A 26,854-nucleotide genomic window follows, 5' to 3' on the forward strand; every position below is an offset into this window, starting at 1 on the left:
TCCCCCTCCCCCTCCCCCTCCCCCTCCTCCTCCTCCTCCTCCTTTTCCTCCGCCGCCGCTGCTGTTTAGCCCTGGCTGGAACTCACTATATAGACCAACGTAGCATCAAACCCAGAGATCTGCTTGCTTTTGCCTCCCAAGTGCTGTGATTAAAGATATGTGCCACCACCACTTGGCTAGGAACTGGGTTATGTTTTGAGATCTACTAAGCCAGTTCCCATTACTGTGCCCAAATGGTTTCTCCTCTGCTAAATTTCCTTTAGTTTTAGTCTCTCCATCCTTTCTTTGTTTCTTTTTGCTAGCTAGAGATTGAACCCAGAGCCTTGTTGATGCTGAGCAACTGCTCTGTCCCCAAGTTTCACCTTCACCACCCTCTTGTCCTAAAGAGTAATATCTTATTTTTTTCGTGACTATATCCTTAATATGCACTTTATAAAAATTAAGGTCTTGTGGAAATACATAATTTAATGAATGCTTCATGTAACTAGGTATCCAGAGAGAGCCTCATTTAGCAATTCTTCATATTGTATGTGGATATGTATGTATGTATGTGTGTGTGTGTGTGTGTGTGTGTGTGTGTGTGTGTGTGTATGCGGGATGATGTCACAGATGAGGCAGGTACAAGTTAGAATGAGGCCTGTCATTGGACGAGAAAGAAGGATGGGCAAGAGAAAAGTTTGAAGGAAGGGGAGGAGACGGGAATGGAAGGGGCAGAGACAGAGAGTAGCAGCAGAGACAACATGGAGGCTGACGTTAAGATTCCACGTTGTACCTTTACAGGTTGTTATGAAATTCTTTTTTTTTTTTTCTTTTTTTCGGAGCTGGGGACCAAACCCAGGGCCTTGCCCTTGCTAGGCAAGCGCTCTACCACTGAGCTAAATCCCCAACCCCTGTTATGAAATTCTTAAGGGATGGATATGTACAGGGCTTTGTATGTTTAGGTGGGCAATTATATCTTTCAATCAGATCAAAGATTATTGTATTGTATGGTCCTTCATGTAGCGATTTAAGTGTAAGAAAGTGTGCGGCGGCTAGAAACACTGGGCCATCGTGGAATTGGGATGTGTGCTTGTGGCAAGATATCTAGCAGATATCTTGGGGCACCGCAGTGTAGACCTAGTGGGGATAAAAGATTACTTTTTATTTTTTTATTTTTACAACTATATATCTATCTCTATCTCTATCTATCTATCTATCTATCTATCTATCTATCTATCTATCTATCTATCCATCCATCCATCCTTTTACAGAGGTGAAGAGCTCTGGGGACTGTAACAAATCGTAAACTATGAACTAAAACTGGGAACTTCAAATTGTCTCAGTTAATCTTGACTCTCTGAGATGAGGCCCCTATTACCAGTCAGTAGACTTGAGGTTTATGGATAGCTGGTGACCTGTGTAAACATGTCACCGATGCTTACCTTGAAAACACTGTGTACCTACTATGCTATATAAACACTGATAGATGCATCTACTTCGGGTTCTTGTCTGGTTATTTTTGTGTGATAAATTTCCACATTGGCAGTCAGTTGGCCAAGAAGTACACATTGAAAGCTGGGGCTGCAAATGGTAGAGCATTTACCTAGCATGCCTGAGGACCTGGGTCCTGTCCTCTGCGTTATAGTAAGTATAAGCTGGTCATGGGGCCACATACCTTAATCTCAGCATCCTGGAGGAGGCTGAGGCAGGAGGAATGCCACAGATGAGGCTGCACTGTTCTGCACAATCATCTACAGGTTAGCCAGAGCTGTGAAGTAAAATTCTACTTCAAAAAGTAACAAAACTTCAAGGTTTGCTTGAACCTTTTCATTTGTCTTCTAGTGAGTATCATTAGCAAGAGGAAAGGTTTAGGAAACAGGTCAGTCCTTTCGAAGACAAGCTGTGTCCCCTCTCCATACACTGCTTGTCCAGCATCATCCTCATACTTGATGTCTTCCTCACTCATCAGCAGTTTGCTTTTGTGGATGCCTTGTGTGACAGCACTGCCAGCCTCTAACATAAATAGCCACCCTGCATATGGACCTAACAACAACTCTCACCTCAGAGTTAGGCAACGCCTAGTTCTAAAATCCAGGCAGCTTTTAGAGGTAGCTAGCTTTCCCAGATGGACTCATCAGCCATGCTGTTCGTGAGTTAAAGCTGCAGAAGGCTCTGCCTGCCTTTTGTTGCAGCCCACCTTTCACCTGTATGGCATGCAGCAGTGAGCTCCAGGGGCCTTGGCAGTCCTGCACTGACTGTTTGTTTGGTACATATATGTGGTTACGTATTTGTAGATCACTTCTGAAAACCTTTATCCTCCTACACAAACTCTGTCATAAGAAATGTTCTTTGTGTAGGTCTTGAGCTGAGCACGACAGCATTATAGCAACTCAGAACATGCTGATCATCGTCATTCAGATACTGTTGGGATCTTTGGATACTATTAAAGAATGGGTATGGATTGGGATTTATGATCTAAGCCTTAAAGGAGGTATTATGTATTTCAAACTCACAAATAAGTGAATTAAAAGTCACATGCTCTTGAAATGTGATTTCTTTTTATAATCCTTAGAAGCTCAGCAACTCGAGTTAGACATCCTGAGGGCAACATGTGTTGGGGGACCCGGGGGTGGCGTGGGGAGGGAATGTGTTTGTTGAAATTGTCCAGGAGCAAAGCTTGGCTCACTTGAAACGCAGAGATTTGTCATCCAAATATGTGCAGATTGCTGACGCTATAAATAGTCTGAACTCAAGTAAACAGCCTCTTCCCCTAGCTGCTGTTTGGCTATTATTCACATGCCAGAGCAGGCTGGGAGCAGAATCTGCACCTCAGTGCTCTGCACCCAAATCCTGCCCCTGTCTGCTGGTGGAGACACCAGCTTCTGCGAGGTTTAAGTGACTGGATCAGGTGTTTGCCCATTTACCGGAACATATAGGGCTTCGCTCTGGCCCCTCCTGTTGTGGGGCTTTGTCACCTTACCGCTGCGCTAGACCAGCCCTAGCCAAGATTATTGGCAGGAATTAAAAGCCTTGGGCCACATGGCTAGACTAAAGCAGATTGAGGAGGCACAGGCAGCATCTTTCAGAGCAGAGACATGCATGGCTGTTTCTCTTGGAACCAACAAGAGTGGTACCAGCTATCAGAACTCTGAGCAGTCTGTACCAACAGCTGGTATATGTGCCAGGTTCTGGCTGCTGGCATTTCCAGAGCCCCTTCAAGACTCATACAGAATGCTGACAGAGCAGCCGAGGACACTCCATGGTTGATTACTCTGTTTCCTTTGTGGTGGGGTCTCCTCTCCATTGTCTCTGCCTGCTCTCGTCTCCCTTCAACTGTATTCATTCACAGTGGCTGTGAGTCAAATGCCTATGCAGGGTTGCAGCAGATGAAAGGTCTGCTAGAAAGAACACGAGAGACGGGGTCGGGAAATCTGAATTCCTGAGCAAATTATTTACTTTTTTATTCTTCATTTTTCAAATGAGGGTAGTCCTGACTTCCTGACTTCCCTGTTTCCATGGATTTGATGAGAAAATTTCTGTAAAATTACTTCCTGGGTTCTACCAAAGTAGCAGAATGTGAAGGGAAGGTGTGATGATATCAGACTGGGTCCTTGGGGGATTGCTGTGACAATTAGAACTAAGAATGCAGTGGCAAAGTGGCAGGAACAGCAGTGGTTACATTACATCCTTAGGTGACCGAGGATTTTAACCATGAAGTTACATGGGCTGCATAGATGTTGGCCTTAACAAAAGGCCCTGCTGAAAGCTGATTCTAGTAACTGATAGTACAAGATAAACATTTAAAGTACAGGTAAGATACCACTGAATGAATGGGCAAGTGCTGTTGTTGTTGTTGTTGTTGTTGTTGTTGTTGTTGTTGTTGTTGAGATTGGGTCTCATTGTGTTTATGAGATTGACTTGCCTAGAACTTGTGTAGACCAAACTGGCTTTGAGCTCACAAAGATCCCCCTGCCTGTCTCCAAGTGCTCAGATTAAACCTTTGTGCTACCGTGCCTGGCCAAGCCCAGTTTAAGAAACAAAATAAACTGAGTCCAGAAAGGCCTCATTCTCCTGTGCCCCTGTCACTCTGAGGTAACCATTTATGTTACTATCACCTGCCTTCTAATTTTATTTTGTACAGTTATACAGTCGCGTATAGTGTAGGCTGGGCCCAAACTCACTGTGTAGCTGAAGTCTGACTTAAATTTCTGATCCTCCCTCCTCTACCGTAATGCTTGGGTTGCAACTATGTTCCACCATGGCCTGTTTGTTTATTTATGATGCCTGGATCAAAGCCAGGGCTTCACAGCAGCTAGACAAGCCCTCTACCATTGAACTACCTTATCCCAAATAACCCCCACAAACAACAAAACCCAGTTTTTTATGTTTAGTTTCATGCATGCAATAATTAACAGCCCTTATTATTATCAAAGATCTCCACTTAGCTTCCATATTCACTTTTCTAGTCAGAGCTAAACAAGACCATATATGTCTGTATTACTCTTTAACAAAGAAGTTTCACTATATAACTCAGCTTGTCCTTGAACTCAGCAAGCATCTGCCTCACCTTCCCAAGTGTGGGGATTTCAGACCTGGGCAAGATTCAGCGGCTGTCACTGGTGCTCTCTCCTTTCTTCTTAGCTTGAAGGTTGTCTTCCTCCACCTCTTGAAACCGCTCAGAATTTTTAAGGATTCTTTCCTATCTTCTTTTTTGCCTTTTCTTTTCTGGGATTCCTAATTAGTGACACATTGGACTTCCAGGATTGCTCTAGAATCAACATCCCTTTTGCCTTGTGTCTCCCTCTCCATTGTCCTTTCCTGTGTGTGTGGGTTGTGTGTGGGGTATCAGTGTGTGTGTGTGTTGGGGGTGTTTCCAGCCAGAGCTGTTTGAGGCTCTTGGAATGGATATATCAGAGATGTTTTGGCCTTTCCACTGTGGTAGGAGAACACAGCAGGAGGAATGAGCTAAGAGCATGGAGCTAATGTGTCTCCAAACAAGGCCTCCTCAAGAAAGTGACATTTAATGTGGGATCTGATTAATCAGAACCAGAGGGCGGGGCAATCAGAGTGGCACTGGTAAGACTCAAGGTCGTCAAACCGCCTCCTGTTAAACTTGTAGGTTGTACAGCTTCAGGAGAACCTTCTGCCTTCTGGGAGGACACTCCCATACGGCTAGTAAACTGCCTGCTTTCCAACTGTGAGGAGCGAGGCTCACATCCCCAGAAGTCATGTAAAAAGCCAGGGGTGGTGGCTTGTGTCCTACTAGCCACAGTGAGAAGATTGATCCCTGGGAACTCAAGGGCTAGCATGGCTTATGGCTGAGTTCAAGTAAAAATACTGAAGGTGTCTTTGTGACTCTTGTAGGGTTGACTGTATGGCTTCTCATATGATTCACGTTTCCGATTTCAAACCTGATTTTGAGATCTGTACACTAGGAGGCTCTCTGGTTATGTCTGCATGCTAGGCAGACAGATAGTTTTCTTGTCTTTCCCCCTGTTCTTCTGTAGATTACCATTTTCACATAAGCAGTTGTTATTACTGGACAGCTAATGGCAAGAAGCTCTCCTTGCAGTTGTAAATCTCAGCATGTTTCTCTGTTATCTAGAAAAAGCATAGCCTTGTAGCTTTGTGGCACAATGAAGAAGTAAATGTCACATCTGCAGCCTGCCTTTGACAGGGCACAGGCTGTACAAGGGGCACGTTTTTCTTTTTTTAAAAGTAAGCATGCACAACTGGGTATAGTCGAGCATGCCATTAATCTCAGCACTGTCAGCTGATCTCTGTGAATTTAAGGCCAGCCTGGTCTCCACAGTGAATTCCAGAACAGCCAGAGCTAGAAAAAACAAACAAAACAGCATGCAGTTTGCATCAGCTCTGTGCATCAAGAAAGTGAATAGGGATAGCCAGAATCTGTTCATGCATACATTCCTGTTTAGAGATAGCTGTGGCCAGCTGTGGTGGCACATGCCTACAATGGCAACATTTGGGAGCCCGAGGCAGGAGGATTGCCACAAGTTCCAGGCCAGTCTGGGCTACAGAGTGAGAACCAGTCTAAAAACATTAGGAGAAACAGCAACACCACTCCCAACACACACACACACACACACACACACACACACACACACACACACACACAAGAAATACCAGTGTATTGCTAACTGAACAGATGGCCCAGTTGGCCTGTGTAAATGGAGGGAACAGCCCTTCTGCCTCCTTCACAGGAGTTCTGTGGGGATTGGTGAGCTGATGTAGACAGACACATAGACTGTCACCTGCATATAATAAACATCCAACAAATGTTTGTGTTTATGGATTTTCTTATGCTACTTGGTGTCTCATGATCCATACAAAATATCACTTAGAAACAGATCTTCCCCTTAAGACTTTAGCAAAGGAGTAATGCTCACCTGGAAATGAAGGCCACTCACAGGAGAAAAGGCTAAGGTAGCACTGAGGGTGTTGAAAGGGCAGACCAAGCCCTTGCAGGCCAGTGTAAAGGGCAGCTTTCTCATGCAGGACTCTGTTAGCCCCTGAGTTCTGCACTTGCTTTCCTCCCCAACATGGGGTTGATACTGCTGAATGAGGAGAGGCCTTTCACAGGCAGTAGCATGAGGGGTGAGAGCATCAGGGCTGTCTGGCCCTGCCTGGCCCTAGAGATCCCTGAGACAGAGCACAGCCTTTGCCGCTTCCTTCCTGGGCTTTTGAGAAGCTCATCCCTCCCCCACTGCCATGCCCGTCCTACATGAGAACCCCTGTCTGACCATCTGATCTACATTCGGATTACACGAAATGACTTGTGTATGGGGCTTGGCTGTGTGTGCTCCTGGTTTACATGTGTCTCTCCTGTTGTCAGCTGTGAGACAGCATGAGTGTGCCATGCCTGTAGGTTGGTGGTGTTAGCATTCTGTCTTCATGCACTCTACCACAGAACTACAAGGCAAGAGTCAGGGCAACGTGCTGAAGCAACTGATGCTTTGTAAATGAGCTATTATTTTTGTTCCAAGCTAGAGGGTGGTGACAGTAAAGTGAACTTTCTTATGAATGCAACCTTATTTCCTGATGCCCCTTGTGCTTGTGGGATAAAGACACAGCTAAGCAGTGGGCCAGTCTCCAGCCCCTCCAGGCAGGGTTGCCCGAGAGCAGCTCTCAGAGGGCCTTTGTGCAGGACTCAGCCTGACATTCTGGAGAAGTTCGGTGCCATTCTTCCGATTCTTCTTACTCAGCTTGGTCACCCTGTCACTCCACTGTCTTTACTGAATCATCACGAGGGCAGAGAACCATGAAAGAAAGTCCGACTTAGAAAATCATGTCTTTCCTATTAAGACATTGGGCTTTGTTGTAGTTGGTTGGTTGGTTTTTGTTGTTTTGACAAATATTTTTGTACTTATAGTATGTGTCAGTCACTTAATCCTCACAAGAACCTAGAAGGGCTTGGGGAGATGCCTCAGTAAGTACAATGACCGTCACGCTGGCATGAGGACCCTGGCACCCACGTAGAAGTGAGGTATGACTGCATCTGTCACCCCAATGTGGGGTGGAGACAGGAGCCCTGGAGTTCTTTGGCGATCCAGCCTAGCCAAATCAGTGAGCTCCAGGTTCAGTGAGAGACTCTATCTCAAAAAATGATGTGGAAGGGCCGAAGAGAATGCTCAGTGGTTAGAGCTCTTGCTGCTGTTACAGAAAACCTGGTTTAGGTTCTCAGCACCCTCACTGTGGCTCACAGCCAGCCATAACTCCAATTTCAGGGGATCCAATGTCCTCATCTGACCTATCCATGTAGGCACCAGATATACACATAGAACACATATATGCATATAGGCAAAGCACTTATATACATGAAATAAAATAAATAAATCTAAAAAGAAATAAAGTAGAAAGTGATTGAGGAAGTCATCCAGCATATATCCCTGGTCTCCATATATATGTGTACACATGTATACACATACCTACACAAACATGAATTCATATACAGCACACACAAAGACTTTATTGGGGGAAGTTGTGATCGAACCCTTCATTGGGCAGCCAAGGCACAGACAGATTGCCCTAGGTAATCCACAGTAGGAGGAAGGCAGGGCTTGCAGGACCTCACACCTCTCCTGTGCTCTCAAGCTGGTGGATTTTATTCCACCACAGTTCACCAACTTGTCTAAAGCCTTCTGGTTGGCAAATCGCAACACCCCCCCCCCACACACACACACACAAGAAGAGACTGTTTGCTTGAGTCCTGATAAACATCAGTTTTCTGAGAACTTATTAAAATTCCTATTAAGTTACAAAGGCACAGCTTCCCCCATCTACCATAAAGAGCTGTGACCGACAGTGTTCCACCTAACTTTCCATCTCCGTGAAAGTAGCATATACACAGGTCTGCTATGCCCCTTTGGGGAGAGGCAGTTAAAAACTACCTGGTATTTTGGTCACAAAGCCTGTAAGCCCACCCTCTGACCTGGTAAGTGCTTCTCTTATCAGCTGGGTGGGATGTGTTTTAAAAATAGCATTGGTACATGTGTGATGTTCACTGACTTAGGAGTTAAGAGCCTCAGTTTCTAGTTCTGGCCCTTTTGTTTTCAAGCTGTGTAACTTTAAGCCAATCACATAATGTCTGTTTCATTTTCTTTTTGAGGAAAGAGAGTAATAATAATAATTCTTCTAGGGGTGTTGTGAGAATCAAAATAGATGATATCCCACAATGAGAACTAGTGTCTGTGAGCTAGCATACTTGGTCTGTACTGACTGCTATCTCTGTCCCCTTGTAAGTGTCAGTTTTCCATGATCCTAAATTAAAGCCTGGGGTTGGGGATTTAGCTCAGTGGTAGAGCCCTTGCCTAGGAAGCGCAAGGCCCTGGGTTCGGTCCCCAGCTCCGAAAAAAAGAACCAAAAAAAAAAAAAAAAAATTAAAGCCACTAGCATCTCATTTTAAGTTAGGAAAACTGAGAGATGGAGACTGGGGTCTGAGGAGTTGGGGTGTGCCATGTAGGACCCAGGTTCTGCCTCTGACTCTTCACGGTGCTTACAGACCCTGCCTAGGTCTCCTTGATGCTCACAGGCAAGAGCAAGAGGTTAGCCATTCTCCTTGGTGGACACACTGCACATGCAACATTCTTCTTATGTAGCCTAACCATGCTGGGTTTGTCCCTAAGGACAGTTAAATTCTCTTACTTGTTTATCTTATCTAGTAGTTTTGTTGTCGTGTTTCATGCCCTCTGGGACTCCTTCGCTGAATTCTTTTGGGCTTTCTCACAGAGAAATGTTTTAGTTCCACTATAAAGGGGTCCCTGGGAGCCCAGAAGGCCAGGCATCTTGGGCCAGGGTTTCATCCTGCTCAGGCATGTGGTTGTTAGCCTGGAGTAAAAAAACTCCAAGATGTATTTGATAATAAGTTCTGCACACACTAGCTTCCAGTGGAGTTTCAGACAGGGAAGACATCCATGTTATCATTTTACTGATGAAATCAAAGACCAGTGACTTGAATGAGGCAGGGCTGAGCCCCGAAGCCAGTTCTCCAGGCAACAGACCAGTGCTGTGACCAGCCTTTTCTGTGTGTATTCATAGGAGCATTAGGACACATACACACCGTGCCCAGCACACTCCTAGGAGGCTAGAGAAATGAAACACCTGGGAGGACTGGGCAGAGGGGCAGAGGTGGGGACACAGAGAGGGCTTCTGCCTGATTAGCACATTCCACCCCAAAGAAGTGAATGGGAGCACAGCAGCATGCAGGCTGCCAGTCTTCCCAGTGACTAAGAAGCAGAGAGATTTACGCTGGGAGTCCTGGCCACTGACCGGCCACATAGGAAGCTTTTTGTCACTGAGGCCGCAGCATTGAAAATTGAAGGAAGGATGTTTGGCGAATGTGACGGGCCTGGGATGCAGTTACAGCCCTCTGGCTCATTGTCCAAAGGAAATGGATCTCTCCTGTGCACAGAGAGGTGGAAACTGAGCAAGTGGGTTGAGTGGTTGACATCATCAGGCCGAGAATTGGATTACAACAAATGGGGACTTACTTGGCCAGAGACTGGGAAACACCCACTAAAACCTCGAAGTGCTTTTCATTTAGGAGAAACAGGGAGAGAGAAAGGGCAGGAGCGAGCTGTCTGCCCCACCTGCCCTGCCCTTCTGAGCTCTGGCTTCTTGTTCTACCTACCTATCCTTCTGACCTGGGACCTCTGTGCTTGGAGACCTGGCTCCTGTGAGTACAACCGGGCTGCCTTACCTTCCATCACCCCGGCCTGCTGCCCACAAAGGGTCTTTTTCTGTATTACGGTGCATGGACGACTGCTTCTGACATTGCAGCCTTCCCTGCAGCTGTCCAAGGCCGCAGAGTGCGAGCCTCATTCTCACAGGCAGGCTCCATCCCCACTGGAGACTTTCTCCTCATAGCTGCAACAGTCTCTACAGCCTTCAGAGCACCCTCTTGCCCACATACAGGCTAAAAGGCCAAGTCTAATCTTAGAAATTGCTGTCTGTAAAATTTTATTAGTTTTCTGATTACAAATACTTTTTAAAATTCCAATGAAAAAAGTTTTGCAAATTCTAGAAAGACTTGTCTCACATATATAAAATTGGTATATTAAAACTCCTAATCTCCCTGCCTCTGCCTCTCGAGTGCTGGTAAGATGTTAAATGCCAGTTTGCTTAGGTTGTGAAGCTATCTCCCATATACTGTAGCAGTTGTGTGGGGAACTCTAGGTGGGCTGTGAAGGAGTGATCTTTAGCTTTGGCTCTGTGGCTTTTTCCTTGCTTCCTTTTAAAGCTTTGTTTGTCTAGAAAGTAAAGAGGCATGTAAGGCGTTAGGTTTTCTTTCTCTTGGAGCCTGTTTTTAGGACTTCCAACAGGTTAGCCACTCTGCATGCAGGGGTGGTCGGGGCTTGTTCGCCCTAGGTCCCTTGCTGGGTCTCAGCTGAGGCCCTCACATTTGGTTTAGAGTGGTTTATGGCAGGCTGCGGCCCATCTCCCCAAGTAGCAGGTTGAATCCTTAATGTATTTTAAATTGTGTATGTATTATATTGTTTATGTGTATAAATGTTTTGCCTGCATGTATATGCTAGAGATCTACCTGTATCTTTCATGCCTGGTACCTTCAGAGGCAGAACTGGGCACAGGATCCCCTGAAACATGAGCTGCAAATAGGTTTAAGCCAAGCAGGTTAAATATATTTGAGAAGTTATAGCTAAGAGGGAAATATTCCAGCCCTGGAAGGCAAAAGGCAGGGATCAAATAGGTGTGGCCCAGGTATGACACTTGCCACTATATATATGGCTTCACTGATTTCTTTCTCCAGCACCACCAAAAAGTAAAGCCACTGTACTATACATAAAGAGCCACCCAAGGAAAGCATTTCATACACTTGGACCTGAGTTTTCTTGCTGTACCTAAATGAGGGAACAAAACCAGATGAACCTATGTGTACTTCTTTTCTTTGAGGCTGACCATTATAGTGTTTGGAGCAAAGTACCCTAGGTTTTTAGTATTCCAAAATGGCTAAAACTAGCCACGTGGGAAAATCAAGAGGACAGTGGGCAAGAGGCATGGCTCAGTGGATAAAGTGCTTGCTTGTATAAGGAGAAGGGCCTCAATTCAGGTGCCTAGCGTTGATGAAATGTTGGTGAGTGCATTCATAGTGCCAGAGTTGGGGGCATGGAGACAGACTCACCCCAAGAGCTCACCAACTAGCAGCTTAACCAACCCACTTAACTCCAGGTTTAATGAAAGGCCCTGCATTAAAGAAGGTAGAGTGTAACAGAGGCAGGTCCTTGAGGCTGGCTTCTGGCTTACATACTCATGGACATAGAGATACAGGCAGGCACAAGTGAATTTCCCTCCTACACATGAACATACATACAATACACACACACACACACACACACACACACACACACACCCACCCCAGGCAGTATTAAGTTACTTGTGAATTTTTATGGTTTTCTACAGATTTGATGTGCCTGAAAGAGGAAAATAGTTGGTGTCTACAAACATTTAGGAGGGGCTTAGACAAAATGACTGTTAGTTAACACCCTTTCAGTGCTCAACCCTTTACCATAGCAGATGGTTACTATGACTCCCCTGCCTATCTTCACAGGAGGTAAATCTTTCCATATTCTTCTGAACTCCTTTCTTAAGTCAATCGAGCTCCATGTACATAATTATTGGGTAACTTCAATTCCTGTGTCTCCATTGGCCTGTCCCTGTGATCTACAATCTGTAGAAAGCTAGGCACATAGACGAAAGAGACAATTCTGCTTTCATTTAAATTAATTCTTACTAGTGCAACTGTGTACTCATGCCTGTATGACTCTGAGCCCCAGGGGGCATTGATGGGATCCCCTGGGACCATGGTTAAAGATGTTTGTATGAGCTACCTGATGTGGGCACTGGGAATCAAATCTGGACCTCTGGAAGAGGGGTCAGTGCTCTTAACTGCTGAGCCATCTCTCAGCCTCAACAATTCCACTTGAACTTAAAAGCTACCATTCTAGTTTTTAGTTTGTCAAGAAAGATGAGCGAAAGAAGGAGAAAAATCATTGCTGTCCTTGCCTATGTGCCCTTTCTTTTAACCTAGGGTCCTGGCCACCACTGCTGTAGAGAAAGGATGTCCACAGCCAGGATGGAAACAATAGCAAAAGTCAGCTGTTGTTCCAGGTCTCCTTAATTCTTTGTCTTTAAGGCCATCAGGGACCCTAATCCTCAGGAGGATGTATTGTTTGGAAACTCTTTGAAATAAGGTCAGGGTTAGAGGGAGAGTTCTCAGAGTCTGTTGGCCTATCTTAAAGCGGCAGACTTTCCCAGTGGCTGTGCCATCTATAGTGACCTTGTAGCTACCCGTAGCAAGGACAGTGGGAAACTTGGACTTTCTTCTGTGCCTCACCCCAAGCCTGGTCCCAAGCACTGGGGACTCTGGGTAGAGGCCATCCCCCTTTCTAAGGTGGTAGTGAACCATGCTTCTCTGAAAGGATGGGGCTTGGGCTGCTGGGTCCCTGCATGGAAACTGGAGTGGAAAGAGTTGGCATGTCTTTTTCATGTGCAAGGTGAGGGTGGCTTGCGTTTCTTGTTTGTGCATCCATAGTGTGGTTACAAGGCTTTTTTGACCCCTTTTGTGCCATCCTGGGGGTGAGTTTTTTCTTGGGAATAGAGGTAGGCTGTGGAAGGGACTTCTGTGCTGAACTCCTGTGTGGGTTTCCTATCTTCCTCAAATGTGTGTTGTACAAAGCTGGACATCTCAGCTCTGCTGATCCCTTTTATTGTGAGAGATTTCCCCCTCTTACACAGAAAGAGGCACAAAGATGGCGGGTTGCCCTAGTTCTCCCATGTGGCAAGTGATGGGAAATAGGCCATCGCTGTCACCCTTTAGCTTGGCCCACTGTTCTTCTGTCCACGTCACCCCTTGGGGCTCAGTGTCCCTCTCTACTTGAGGAGGGGTATTGTATAAAAGTCAGAAGGCAGTGATGTTTTGGTCTAAATCTATGACTTCGGCTATATGCTTCATTTTCTTACCACTCCCCACCCAGTCTACCCTCTGGTCTGCTGCCTGGCTCCTGGCCCTTGACCACTGTGGGCCTCTGTGATCCCTGATAGTCTGCCTATGCTTTCAGTCCAGAGTTCGGTGAGAAGATGAGAAAGACACCACTTCTCTCCCTCTTAACTCAGATGCCCTAGGCAGCTCTTCATTCCTCCTTCAGAGCCTGTCTGCTTCTGGGATCACACTCAGGTCAGTCCACAGGGCAGGCTGTGGGGTGGATGAAATACAGTAAATTACCACCTGTACATTACTACCAGACTCCAGAGGCACTGGGCATAGCAAGGCACACCTGTAGTCCTAGCACTCGAGAAGCTAAAGCAAGAGGATGGGCGTGAATTTCAGGCTATCCTGAACCTCAAGCCTATATAGAGTGAGTGCTAGGCCAACCTGGACTGTGAGACACTGTCCCCCAAACAAGCAGACAAACAACAAAATAAAAACAAAACACAAGGCCAACAGGGTGACTCAGTGGGTAAAAGAGCTTGCTGCACAAGCCTGACCATCTGAGTTCAATTCTCAGAATGAATATGGAAGGCTGACCTCCACATACACGACGCCATGGCAGAGGTGGGCTTGCATGCACTTGCACACACCGCCATCACCACCACCAAGATGATGACAAAACAACACAATAAACCCAAGCTTCATGTCTACACTGCTGCTTTACCACACCAGGGAGAGTGTTGGTGTGTGCACAGACTCTGTGTCTGCACAGGAATGCTTCTTGCTCTACAAACCAGGCTTCAGGGCTGCTTTCTGTCACTTAGACACCAAATGTTCTACTTCAAGTTAGCCATCAGCATGGAGACCAAAAAAAGCGGTGCTACTCTCCTGGGGGAGCAGAAGACCCTGGCCTGGCAGCTGCAGGAAGAGACTGTTGCCCGCTGCAGTCTTTAGAAGCGAGCACACTCAGTCTACTTAGCTGAATAACAGGCACCAGAAGTGGTTCCTACACAGACAGAGGCGGGAACTCTTGGGAACAGTTATTACTCATGGCCCACAGCTGTGCTCACCACCTCCCGGAAATGCTTCAGCACTGGCCTGGCTTCCTCTAAAAGGCATGGTTTGTCTGAGAGCTGCACTCAGCTGTGAAGTACAGATTAGAACTTACCACTCTATGAAGCCAGCATTCCCAATGTAAGAGAAGCTTTGTTTATGCTCGAAGAAACCACTGCTTCCATTTCGCTCTTTAGGACAGGATGAGGACCTTCAGAGCCCCCCAGAAAGAAGTATCTGGTGGTCAATGCACACTTACGTCCCAGGGCTCTAGGTCAGCTCTATGTACTTCATAGATGGCCTCTGTCATCCAGTAAATGTGTGCCGAGGGCTCTCCTACTGCATGGAGTTGGAATCCACTGGCCAAGACTGAAGGCTTAGACTCAAATGTAGATGAAATGAACTTACTCTTATTGCCAGCAGAAGGATGGCAGTCTTAGAGCCAAACGGTGCTAAAGGAAGGGTTCCTGACAGTGGGCATCGCAGTTATCCCATGCTCTATGGAATCCACAGCTGGGCAAGAAAATTGCTTTATGGCCCTTAGTTGTTCTCAGCTCCTTTAGACAGCTATAAGAGACATTTTATCATTTTATCTGATCCCACAGCAATGGTGGGTTTACAGAAGCCAGTGCAAGCAGTTAATTAGCTCACATCAGTAACCCCATTTTTCAGGGCCCTAGAATCTCTCATGTATTTCAGGACAAAGGTCAATGGCTATTTAAGGGGTACCTGGTACCAGAATTCCTTAGCTACATAGGAGAGTCATGTATAAATTACCATAGAAACTAGAGCACCCAGGGAAACTGGAAAGAAGTGTCATTAATGACAGGGACAGAGTGGTTTCTTCCTGGGCAAGCAGTTACACAGTGCCCTCAGGTTAGGGCTGCCATCACGTTCCCACAATTGTTGTGTCCTACCTCCCATCCCTCTGTCTCAAACGCACTAGATAGCTGAGGCTGGCCTTTCCTAATCTTCTTGCCTCTTCCTCTTTTGTGCTATAAATTAAAGGCATGTGATACCAGGCCCTGCTCAAAATTCCACATGATTCCTGGGTTGTTGTTGTTTTTTGTTTGTTTGTTTGTTTGTTTGTATCGTTTGTTTTAACCAAAGCATTGATGTTTAAACTAAGTTCATGCCAGGCAAACACTCTATCATGGGGCTACCTCCCAAGTCCTGTGATTCAGGGATGGCAGCAGTGGGGTGAGCAGTTACTGTGCCATGTGCCAAGTGGTACAAGAGCTATGTGGAGAGGCTGTGGGTCCCTCAGTCAGTGGAGCCAGCAGAGGCTCTGAGCCTCGCTCGTTCTCTTAGCACATGCTTGCCCCTCCAGCTCCTGTGCTTACAGCTTTGCAGTGCTGTGCTGGAAGCAACTGGAAGCTGTGGCCACAGCCAAGGCACTTGTTCCTTCACCTTCTGGTCTCCTGCGCTTCAGAGGAGTGGAGGAGGAAACCTTCCTCACAAAGTGCAGTGGCCCCTCTGGGGATGGCCCCGGATTGAGAACCGTGACTATAGGGATGGTGACTTGGAGTCTAACGTCATCAATGATGTTCTGTTGGCTTGTTTCTATAGTGTTTCTTGTGATGCTCCCTCCCTCCTGTTACAGTCCATGCTCTGGACTGCAGTCTACAGGCACCGCTGCCATCTGAGCCAGTAGGGGCTGCACCTCTATCGGTCTGGACCCCTAGACAAAACAGTGGGTGTCAGGCCTCCTGCATGGTGGTGTGGTAGGAATATGAAGGGGGATATTATGACCTTTTAATTTTTATTTTAATTTATTTGTTTTGAGACAGAGTCTCACTATGTAGCCCTGACTTGGCCAGAACTTAATGTGTAGACTAGGCTGTTCTCAAACTCATATAGATCTGCTTGCCTCTGCCTTCCTAGTGCTGGACTCAAGTATGCTCACTATGCCTGGCCCTGGCCTAGATCTTTTTTAAAAAAGCTTCTTTAAAATATATAGTTACCAGCCAAGATGGTGGCCAACTATACAGTTACTGAAAAATTTTGAATTGTGACCTAGAAAGTGTATGGATGATAGCATCGTAGCCCCCTCCCTGTCTCTGTCTTTCTCTCACTCTCACACAACATTGTTGCACACACAGGGACACACAGGAAGTGTACACACAGGGGCACATAAAAACAACAAAACAAAGGAGCTGGAGAGATGGCTCAGCGGTTAAGAGCACAACTGCTCTTTCAGAGGTCCTGAGTTCAAATCCCAGCAACCACATGGTGGTTCACAACCATCAGTAATGGGATCTGATGCCCTCTTCTGGTGCATCTGAAGACAGCTACAGTGTACTTATATATAGTAAATAAATAAATCTTTAAAAAAAAAAAAAAAGCGGGGCTGGGGATTTAGCTCAGTGGTGGAGCGCTTACCTAGGAAGCGCAAGGCCCTGGGTTCGGTCCCCAGCTCCGAAAAAAAGAACCAAAAAAAAAAAAAGCACTGACTGCTCTTCCTGAGGTCCTGAGTTCAAATACCAGCAACTACATGGTGGCTCACAACGATTTGTAATAGGGTCTGATGCCCTCTTCTGGTGCGTCTGAAGACAGCTACAGTGTGCTTATATATAATAAATAAATAATTCTTTAAAAAACAAAACAAAAAAGATATCTTTCTTTCTTTCTTTTTTTTTTTTTTTTTTTTTTTCGGAGCTGGGGACCGAACCCAGGGCCTTGCGCTTGCTAGGCAAGCGCTCTACCACTGAGCTAAATCCCCAACCCCAACAAAAAAGATATCAAACTAAATGTATAATAATGTAACAGAACAAGAAGTTAAAAATAAACACCCCCCCAGGACAAAAAGCTTTCTCAGGATTAAAGAAATAAAAGGAAGTCAGGCTTGGCGTGATACACACCTTTAATCCCATCATTCCTACAGCAGAGGCAGGTGGAACTCTGTTTTGGAGGCAGGCCTGGTGCAGATAGTGATTTCCAGGGGTATGTAGAGAGACCCTATCTCAACTAAGTAAATGACTAGAAAAAAATAAATATTACTAACTTAGAGTAAAACATATATAAATACACATACATACATATATGCATACACACACCACACACATAACACATTGTGTGTGTGTGTGTGTGTGTGTGTGTGTGTGTGTGTGTGTAGGTGCCCATGGGGGTCAGATCCCTTGGAGCCAGAGTTATAGACACACAGGCATTTGTGAACTATGCCGTGTGTACTCAGCATCTGAACACAACTAGTGAGCCAGCCTCCCAGGAATAAGATTTTTAATTGTACACAGTCTGCTAAAGGAGTAAACGTTCTGTTGCAAAATCCCTGTTTCAACAAAACAAACCTGTTGTCCTGTGTACTCGGAGAGGCTCCAGAGAGTGGTGGCAAGCCTAAAGGCAGAAAATTGGCAGCACTGAAGCCAGTACACCTTCCGTTCATGTTGGTAACATTGTTGTGTTGTCAGCCAGTATTCATTCATCACGTGTACTGGCAAGGTGATGGCTGGGTGGATGATGGAAAAGAGGAAAAAAGTGCAGCAGGGCCTGGAGATGTGGGCCTACACGGTCGCTGCCAATGAAGCGTACAGGGCATTGGTTAAGTACAGCAAGAGGCAAAGCAAAATATGCTTTTAGGAAATGTAGAGATGGAGGCATTCTGCTGTTTTATTGAAATCTTTATTCTCAATTAAGCAAACGCTAGGAGCACAGAGGCCCTCCAGGGAGCTGATGGGCTGGGCGCCTGTTGTGAGTGCTCGGCTTCTTGTACTTTATTGTAGCGTTGCCTCTGCGCTCTCCTTCTGACTCACTGGCTCAGAAGTGGTCGGTCACATGTCCCCTCTCTGGGCTTCTGCTCTCACAGCTGTGGAAGCCAAGGCATCTGCTGGGTGCAGCCCCAGTGAGCAGAGATGCTGTGGTTTGAAGTTGCCAGTTCCCAGCAGTCAGCCACTCCCAGGGCTGGATGGCATGGTCTGGGGGTTGGGAGGTGTTCTGATTTAGGCTTTATGTATTTTTCAGGCAGGACCTTACTTTGTAGCCCTGGCTGACCTAGGGTCATTGAAATCTGCATGCCAACACAAAGGATTCCTGCTAGTCAGCAGCCTGTCTGACAAACCAAAACAGGAAAATTTGAAGACCTGTTTTGATTCCTCCCCTCCCCAAACAACCTGCAAACAAATGCAGCTTACTGTCCCATATGCATGTCTGGGGTCATATACCTCAGCTCTGAGGGGGAAGATTGTGGGGCTAGTTGGTACTACCTAGGAAGACTGTCCCCACACAAAAGCAGAAGTAATATATGCAATTTCACAATATTCTTGTAAGAAACAAAGCATAAATATCTTTCCATGTGAATATTATACTTTGAAATGGCTGTATAGTATCTTGGCATACTGATCCCCAAGAACTTAATCCATTCCCCATATAGACAGTCATTTTCACACAGTACCTTCTCCTCACTTGAGTGTATCCATGGAATCAATTCCTGACGTCGGGTCAGTCTACTTGAAGGTTGTGCTCATGGCTTGGTGGTCATTTTACAGCCCAGAGTGTGTCTGACTCGCTAACCTTGTTTTATCTCTTCTGGTTCCTTAGATTTCTACACTGGTTAATCAGGAGTGAAAACTCTGAAGAGATGCAAGCAGGAAGACGAAATTAAACTAGGTGGGGAGCTGTGTAGTTCGCACCTCTGTACACCACATCACAAGTTTGCCTACACACCTTTTTCCTTTTTTATTTTCCTGCTTGAAGGAAAGAAAGCTAATAGGTTCTAAATGAAGTTTGAGAAGAATTATAGTCGCCTGAAGAAAAGGCAGGGTGGCTCCTAGCAGCGCTTACATAATACCATGGTGCCGTGCCACAGGCATGAGGCCCATCCACGCAGTTTCTTCCTAGCATTGGAGAGACAGCTTCCTCCCTTCCTTCCTTCATTCTTTTCTTCCCTCCTTCCTTCCGGTGCCTTAGTGGGCATCTTCAGCCATGTGCCCAAACAGAGGGAGTCATACATAGCTGATCAGCAAGGCTGGGTGTGACTCCATTCTTTCTGCATGTATCTATTATAAAGGAGTGTTTACAGCAACCAGGGCACGTTATGGGAATTGTCATTTTAAGACTGGTTACTAAAAGTAAACCCTAGTCCAAAGAAATGGGCCCAGCCCCACAGTCCTGTTAGGAGGGATGGGGCAGGCACCTTCTGTTTGGAGACAAACTCTGCACCTGGTGTAAGTGGGCCGCAGAGGTCAGTGCTCATAGTTTTAGTGATAGCCGGGTGTTCTGGCATACTGGGAGAGGTATAGCAGTACATAATCTAAAATAGACAGCATGATTGTTGGTTTGTTCCCACCCTACCCCACCCCCCACCCCCAAACCTTACTGTTTTACCCTGGCTGGCCTCTGCCTCCCAATGGTGGGAGGAAAGGTGTACATCACCATACCTTTTCACCTAAAGCACACAAATCTAAAACTCCTGTGACTCACAGCTAATTGTCAAGTTGGGAGTGTGGAGTTCACAGACATCTACCCACTCAGGAAGGTGTCCTTGAGAAGGGAGTAAGAAACAAAAGCCACCCATGCCCAGTTGAACCATTTCTACCAGGTCTAAGCCACAACTAGAATGGTCAGAAAGGATTTGGGAACCTGGCTCATCTCTTCTGGACTGTTGTGCTTTTGTTGCTCAGTCAGGGATGTGTGAGGAAGACAGTCTTGTAAAAATATCTTTTATCTCAGTCTGTGAGCAAGTGTGAGGTGGATACTGGATACCACAGCAGAAATAGCAGAGTAGTCCTCGCCCTCATGAAACTTAAGGGTCTGGTCACTAGATGAATGACTACTATCTGCACTGGGTGCAGAAGCAGGTGACAGGGGCCTGGAGTGGAGTGTGACAAACAGGCTATAGGCCTCCAGCCTTCTGGAGCAGCACTGGGAAGGCCCAGAGCCTGGAGAGGGAGGCAGGGGTGTGCATGGGCCTGTGTCGTGTAGAGCACGGGCCAGGGCTGGAGTTTGCAAATGGCTCCTGTTACTTCTAAGCAAAGAGTCACCGAGTGATATTCCAGGAGCCATGTGAGTTAGATTTAGAAAGGTGACTTTTCTGGAAACTGGGCCACATTAATTTTCTTACCCTCTCCATCTGCTATCACAGCCTTTCCTCAGGGCCTGTGCTCCTCCTGCCTGTGGACCCTGCTGAGGAATGGTGACAGAGTCTGGGAGAGATGATCTCCTTGGAGAGAATGGGGAGGTGGTGGGCAGAGAGAGTCACTCAGTGTAAAGCAGAGTCCAAGTAGAGGCCCTCATCCCTGAGAGCACAGCTGCTCGTCTGTCCATTGGAGGATGGTGAGCTCTCCCTCTCTCCTGTCTCTTTCCTCTGAGGACCTGCCCAGTTAGGGCTTTGACAGGAATCCCTCTACCTGTTTGTCATGTAAGGTACTGCTGAAATCCTCACAAGGATATTAGGGTTTCAGTAGCTGCCAGCAACCCATGTTAAGGGCCTCCCTCCAATGATGTTCCCTTTAGAGAGGAGCAAACAAATGCTGACTAAAGACTAGGTATGTGCCTGGCCATGGCTAACAGAAGGATTTTAGAACTAGCAAGCCTTGTGGTAAACACTGCCATCCTTTACTGTGTACCTGTGGTTGTTCTGGAACTCACTCTGTAGACCAGGCTGGCCTCAGATTCAGAGATCCACCTGCCTCTGCCTCCTGAGTGCTGGAATCAAAGGTGTTTATTATTTTATATGTATTTTATATGTATGAGTTTTTATCTGAATGTATGTCTGTGTACCACATGCATGCCTACTGCCTGTACTACTACTGGTGGTCAGCAGAGGGTATTGGATCCTTTAGAACTAGAGTTACAGATGGTTGTGAGTCACTGTGTGGGTACTGGGAACCAAGCCCAGGTCCTCTGCAAGAATAAGTGCTCTAAACTACTGAGCCCTGGCCTTGAACTCCTGAGACTTTGCCTCCCTGGTACTGTCACACTGGTTTCTGTGGTGCCAGAGATAGAACCCCAGGGTCTAGTGCATGCTAAGTAAACACTTTACTGAGCAATATCTCTCTAGAATCAGAAAACCCCTACAGATACTTTAAATAAACAACAACCAAGAAAAACATTGTAGCCAACATTAGCTTCAGGCTCTCTCCACAGCTAAGAGGTTCTTTAATTCCTGGCCTTCCTGCCCGCTGCTCCCAAATAATGGCACTAGTCATGTGCTACACACATGGCTCTTAATACCTGGCCTTTTAAATTTTTCCTTTTTTTGCTCTTTTGAGGTAGGGCTTTATATTAGTCCAGGCTAACCTTACAATCACAGTCCTCTTGCCTCTACCTCCCTAGAGCTAGAACTACACATTCACTGCTTTACTCCAATAATTAATTCCTTAGGGTAACATACAGTTGGCTGACAGATGTCAGCCTACAATCGTCAGAGAAATGCAGTTTAACTGAGTGAGTTAGCCACCTCACGTGTGTTCAGAGCACGGCTGTGGAAGGTTCGGAGAACTCAGAGGCGCTTGTTCATTATGTTGGAATGTAAATTAGCATAGCTGTTATGGAGAACTGGAGAGGTTCTCAAAAAATTAAAAGTAGCCAGGTTTGGTGGTTCACACCTATAATCCTCACATTCGGGAGACTGAGGGAGGAGGATTGCTGTGAGTTTGAGGCTTGGCTGAGCTACACAGTGAGGCTCTGTCTCAAAAATAAGATAACACCCCAAATTAATAATAGAACTACCACATGATCTAGAAACTGCCATGTATTTATCTAAGGAAATAAAGTTAGTCTTCTAAGTAGATGTCTGCGGTCCCATGTTCACCACAGCATCATGGTTCAAGTAGCCAGGATATGTTAGCATCTAAGTGTCCAGCGACAGATGAATGGGCAGAGAAAGTATGTGTGTGTGTGTGGGGTGCCATGTTGTATACACATGCATATTACTTGAAGTGGAAAGGTAGACTGTCATTTGTGAAAGGGTGGATATGGTAGACACTTATCTTTAGAAAAACAAGGGGAAAAGAAATTCCACATGATTTCCTTTCTATGTGGAATTTAAAAAACTTAGAGAAACAGAGTGAGGGGTGAGGAATGAGACTGTGTTGGCCAAAGACCCCAAACTTGCAGCTATACAATAAATAACAATAATAAGTCTAACGTACAGAATGACAACTAGTGCTAGTAACAATGTGTTGGGTGCCTGACAGTTGCTAAGAGAACAGATCTTAGGTTGTCTCTTCACAAAAGTGAGGTGATAGACTTGTAATTAGCTAAATGTGGTAATCATTTAGGTGATTTAATATCTAAATATATAATGTTTTATTTTTTAATTTTACCACCATAATGGTGAAAAGGTTTAAACATCTATCCAGGTCATTGGAAGCTGTCATTTAACCCTGGTGAGCTGTTTTGCCATCTAGAAAGTGGTTTTCACTCTAGCACAGAAATAAGAATGCATCGTGGGCCATGTTCTTCCTGGCATCTTACTCAGCAATTCATGTTGTTATCTGTGGTTTACAGAGTGGGAACCCTAAGCTTCTAGAAATCGCATCAGTTGGCCAACGATCAAAAGCCAGAAGGTGGCAACCAACATTTCATTTCATTCTGGCCTCTTAAAAAGCTCTATGCCTTTTATTTTTCATCTACTCAAAAGTGTAGGTTTTTACTTCATTTTTTGGATGGTAGCAACTCCTGCCTTGAATATCTTATCTGGGCCAAGAACTATGTACTTAATATTTTTAGTTTCTAGTTCAGCATGTGGGGAAGTGTTATCCCCACTTCACAGGCAAAGAACTAGGGGTTTGAGGAGATTCAACATCCCTCCATAACTGTGTACTAAGACCAGGCTTTGAACTCTTGGCAGAGAGAGCTTCCAGTCCTCATCCTGTACTTCTGTTCCGTGCTTCTTCACAGTTTAGATGGAGAGGACTTTGAGAAAGTAGCACCTATTTTCTTTACTTTGGCAGCAGTCCTCCATGGCACTGTTTTTACAGTAAAGAACCCAAGACTGAGGGATGGTCTGTGGTTTGCTCCCTTGGCACCGTGTAATGTGGAGCTCTTGACTCGGCTTCTTCCCCAGAGCTCACCCCCACCTCCTTCCAGTGCCATCATCTCCTGTAAGCAGGGCACAGTCTACTCCCTCTTCGCTCCTCCCCTCTCTAAACTCCCAGGATTGAGGCATTTCCGCCCTCCAGCCCCTCTGCTGGGCCTCTTCTCTGCTTGCAGAGCCACCGTCTCTAGTGAGAAGCCCCCATGAGAATAGTACTCTCACCCTGCTCATCAGCCTGTGTACCCTGCCTGCCAGCTGCTTCCCAGGACCCCAGGCTGTGTCCTCTTCTGACTTAGGACCTCTGGGAATCCCCTAGATGCATATTTGCAACTGTTAGTTCCCAGGGTGTTTTTCTACCCAGGTCCAGCTTAAGAGGGTTTAGCCTCTGCTGCAGCTGCTTTTGGAACACTGAGGGCCAGAGTCCTGTCCCACCTTGACACTGCTGAGCTTTGTGGGAAGACCGAAGGACTCCAGGATTCCTATAGTCATGAGCACCCCTTGATGCTTACAGATACACATTTTCTTGGTAAATGTCCATCGTTTTCCTTAAATTGTCAAACGTATTTTTGACCTTTAGAATTTGAGAACTTTTGATCTAGAGATAATTCCCAGCACTGTAGGCCATCTGCACTTGCAGGTGCCAGGATTATGGTATTTCTGCCAAGGGTGAGCTGAGATTGGTGACCTAGGATTGCAGAAGCTCGCAGCTACTCTGTGGGATGTTCCAGACTCTCATCATAAAATGTACAACCTGGTTCTCACCTCATCCCTCTCAACCCCTGCGTGCTCTGAACATGACATGAGTTTACTGGTTTGAGTCTATGCAAGGACAGTTGTGAGCAACACTGATGTGTACATTGTGAGCACTGATTGGTTCTGAGCACCGTGCACCTTTAATCAAAGTACTCAGAGGCAGGCAGATCTCTGTGAACTTGAGACTGGTGATCTTCAGAGTGAGTTCCAGAACAGCCAGGACTGCACAGACCAACCCTGTCTCAAACAACAAACAAATAAAACAACAATAATAACAGGGAGGAGGGAGGGGGGAGGGAGGGAAGAGGGAAAACCCTGCTTAAAAAAACAAAATAAACTAATGTTGCTTCAGTTCAGTCTGGCATCCACTGCCATGGGTACCAATAAATGCACCTTGCATGCTGTCATATTTAATCCTCATAATGCCCTAAGGAAGTGGGTGCTGTTGTTTTACATGTGGAGAAACTGATTGTTCTGTGAGTCTGAGTGACTTGCATGGATTACACAGCCAGTGAGCCAGTCAGAAGTGTGTAACTAAAGCACACCTGCTCACCTGCCTTATTTTTAGGGGAAAAGGTAGAAAAATAAGGAACTGTTTTCCATAGGGCATACAGCCCAGACACTGTGGGCTGTTCTGTGTGGTTGTCTGTCTGAGAAACTACGTTCATAAGAGTGATCTAAAATCCTGAAGGAAGGCTTAGGGCATAATATGCCAGTGCACTAGTGTCTACATGAGCAGGGTTTCTCTCCATTAGAATTAGAATGTGTGTTTTCTTCCTGCAGCTTTATGAATTCACATACCACATAGTATTCACCCATTGAAGAATACAAGTCAGTGCCCTTCAGCTGTAATCACCTACAGACAGACATCTCCCTCACCCATAAAGAAACCCTGCACCCTTTTGCCATCACCCTCTTGTTCCATCCCCTGTCCCAAGTGACTGCTAATCTACTTTGTGTCTCCAGATGAGGGCTTTGACACTTTGAGTAATAACCTGAGAATCCTGATGCTATGGCTATATCCATCCCCAGGGAATAACTAGAGACATGAAAGTTGATCCTAATGTATTTTATAGATGCTTTTATTAGCTAAAAGCTCTGAGCATGTGTCTGATCTAGATCACTCTGGAACTGATGTAGGCAAGGGGCAGGAGGTTTTATAAGATTTATTTATGTGTGTGTGTGTATACACTTGTGCTCATACACAGACACCTGAGGAAGGTGCCAGGTGTCCTCTGTCATTCTGTCTATCCCTTTTTACTATGGCTTCTAGCTGCCAATGTTTGTGACATTTGACAGGTTTATATATGAAAGCCTGAGTATTCCTAAACTCTTCCCCCTTACCAGGTATATGGGCTGTCATGCTTCCCATCAGTAAAATGTCACCAAGGGCTGTTGTACCAATGTCCCATCCCATCTGTCATTTACAGACCCACTGAGGAAGTTTGAAAGCACACCCAGTGCTTCTAGCAATTCTCCTGTGTGCCTCACACTCTGTAACTTGTGAAGAGTTAAGCTTTTTTCAGTCTTCCTTGCTAGACCTTGAGCTTCTTCAAGGCCATATTTGTGTCTGGCTGCTGTTTTGTGTACATAGCATGTAGTCTCAAATCTAGTACTCAGTGAGTGATCAGTAAGTTTTTGGATGAATGGATGACTATTGTAGAAATAATAATAAATTTTTTCGTCCTGCTCAGTGTATTTTGGGGGGTGACTATGACAGGAGCTGGAGAGGAAACCTGAACTGGAAGTGACTCCTTTGCTCCAGCTCTCCACTATTGCATACCACATCACCTGATTCCCAGGAGTGGAAATGCAGTAGGAAGTTACTGTCTCTCTTGATTTCTGTAGGCCAGCCTTTGAGCAGCAGCCTAGGTACTTGTGGCACACCTAGATGGTGACTGGAGCAGGATTAACACGGTCTGTGCAGTGGTCAGTGCCTGACTCCTCTATGGCAGCCCCTGACTTCCTGTATTTCTCACGTGCTGGAGAAAGGTGTCCGAGGAGAGTCAGGAGAGTGAGACTCCCTGACTTCATCCTAGAGTCAGACGCCAGCCTTCATTTTATGTTAGACATTAGATTAGGGTATAGCTCAGGAGGATATGGAGGCTCCAAGTTGGATCCCCAGGGCCTCCCAAAAATGAAAGAGAGAAAATGGAAGAAATGAAGTTAGTTCTAAAGCCAGCTTGTAACTCATCCAAAAGGATTTCAATTGGGCCCTCGTGCCCGTATGTATTTTCTGGAACAGCAGCCCAGGACTGTGTTATGCTAGGCCAGTGCTGTCACCGACTTACATCCCCAGCTGTTTAGATGTAGGTGTGTTATAGAACTACTACTGAGATAGATGGCTGCTTTCCCTCTGTTTGCACGTGGGACCCCTAAGGTTGGGGAACCATGCCCAGAGGCACCCACCTGCCACCAGCAGAGCTACAGCTTAGCCCAGCCTGGGACCTTGGCGAGCCTGCCTGGAAGTGATTTCCCTTCCTGCCCCCTCCATAGGAGAGGAGAGGGAGGCTGCCCCTTTCTGGAAGTTTTGCTTCGAAGCTGAGCCCCAACTAAGCTTAAATAGGCACAAGTGGGGAGAGTTGGGGAGAAGTGTGCCTAGCCACGGAGAGGTC

The 26,854-nt window shown here is 46.0% G+C and overlaps 1 protein-coding gene across 9 annotated transcripts in view; it reads left to right on the plus strand.

The window, feature by feature from the left end:
• The window catches only part of Pkig (cAMP-dependent protein kinase inhibitor gamma), a 67,644-nt gene that overhangs the window by 26,341 nt on the left and 14,449 nt on the right, over window positions 1-26,854 (plus strand). For 2 of the 9 annotated variants that reach the window (NM_001401793.1, NM_001401795.1), the window contains exon 2: window positions 19,046-19,114. The exons of 4 other annotated variants lie outside the window; for them this stretch is intronic. Coding sequence is in view for 1 of the 5 variants with exons in the window: in XM_063283174.1 (XP_063139244.1) it covers window positions 9,823-10,171 (349 nt within the window). In the remaining 4 variants the exon portion in view is untranslated. Of the gene's footprint in view, window positions 1-420; window positions 10,172-19,045; window positions 19,115-26,854 lie in introns of those variants that run through there. 3 more of the 9 variants (NM_001401797.1, XM_063283174.1, NM_001401796.1) reach the window with 3 other exon arrangements.

Source organism: Rattus norvegicus, chromosome 3 (assembly GCF_036323735.1).
Source record: "Rattus norvegicus strain BN/NHsdMcwi chromosome 3, GRCr8, whole genome shotgun sequence".
In the NCBI taxonomy this organism is placed as follows: domain Eukaryota; kingdom Metazoa; phylum Chordata; class Mammalia; order Rodentia; family Muridae; genus Rattus; species Rattus norvegicus.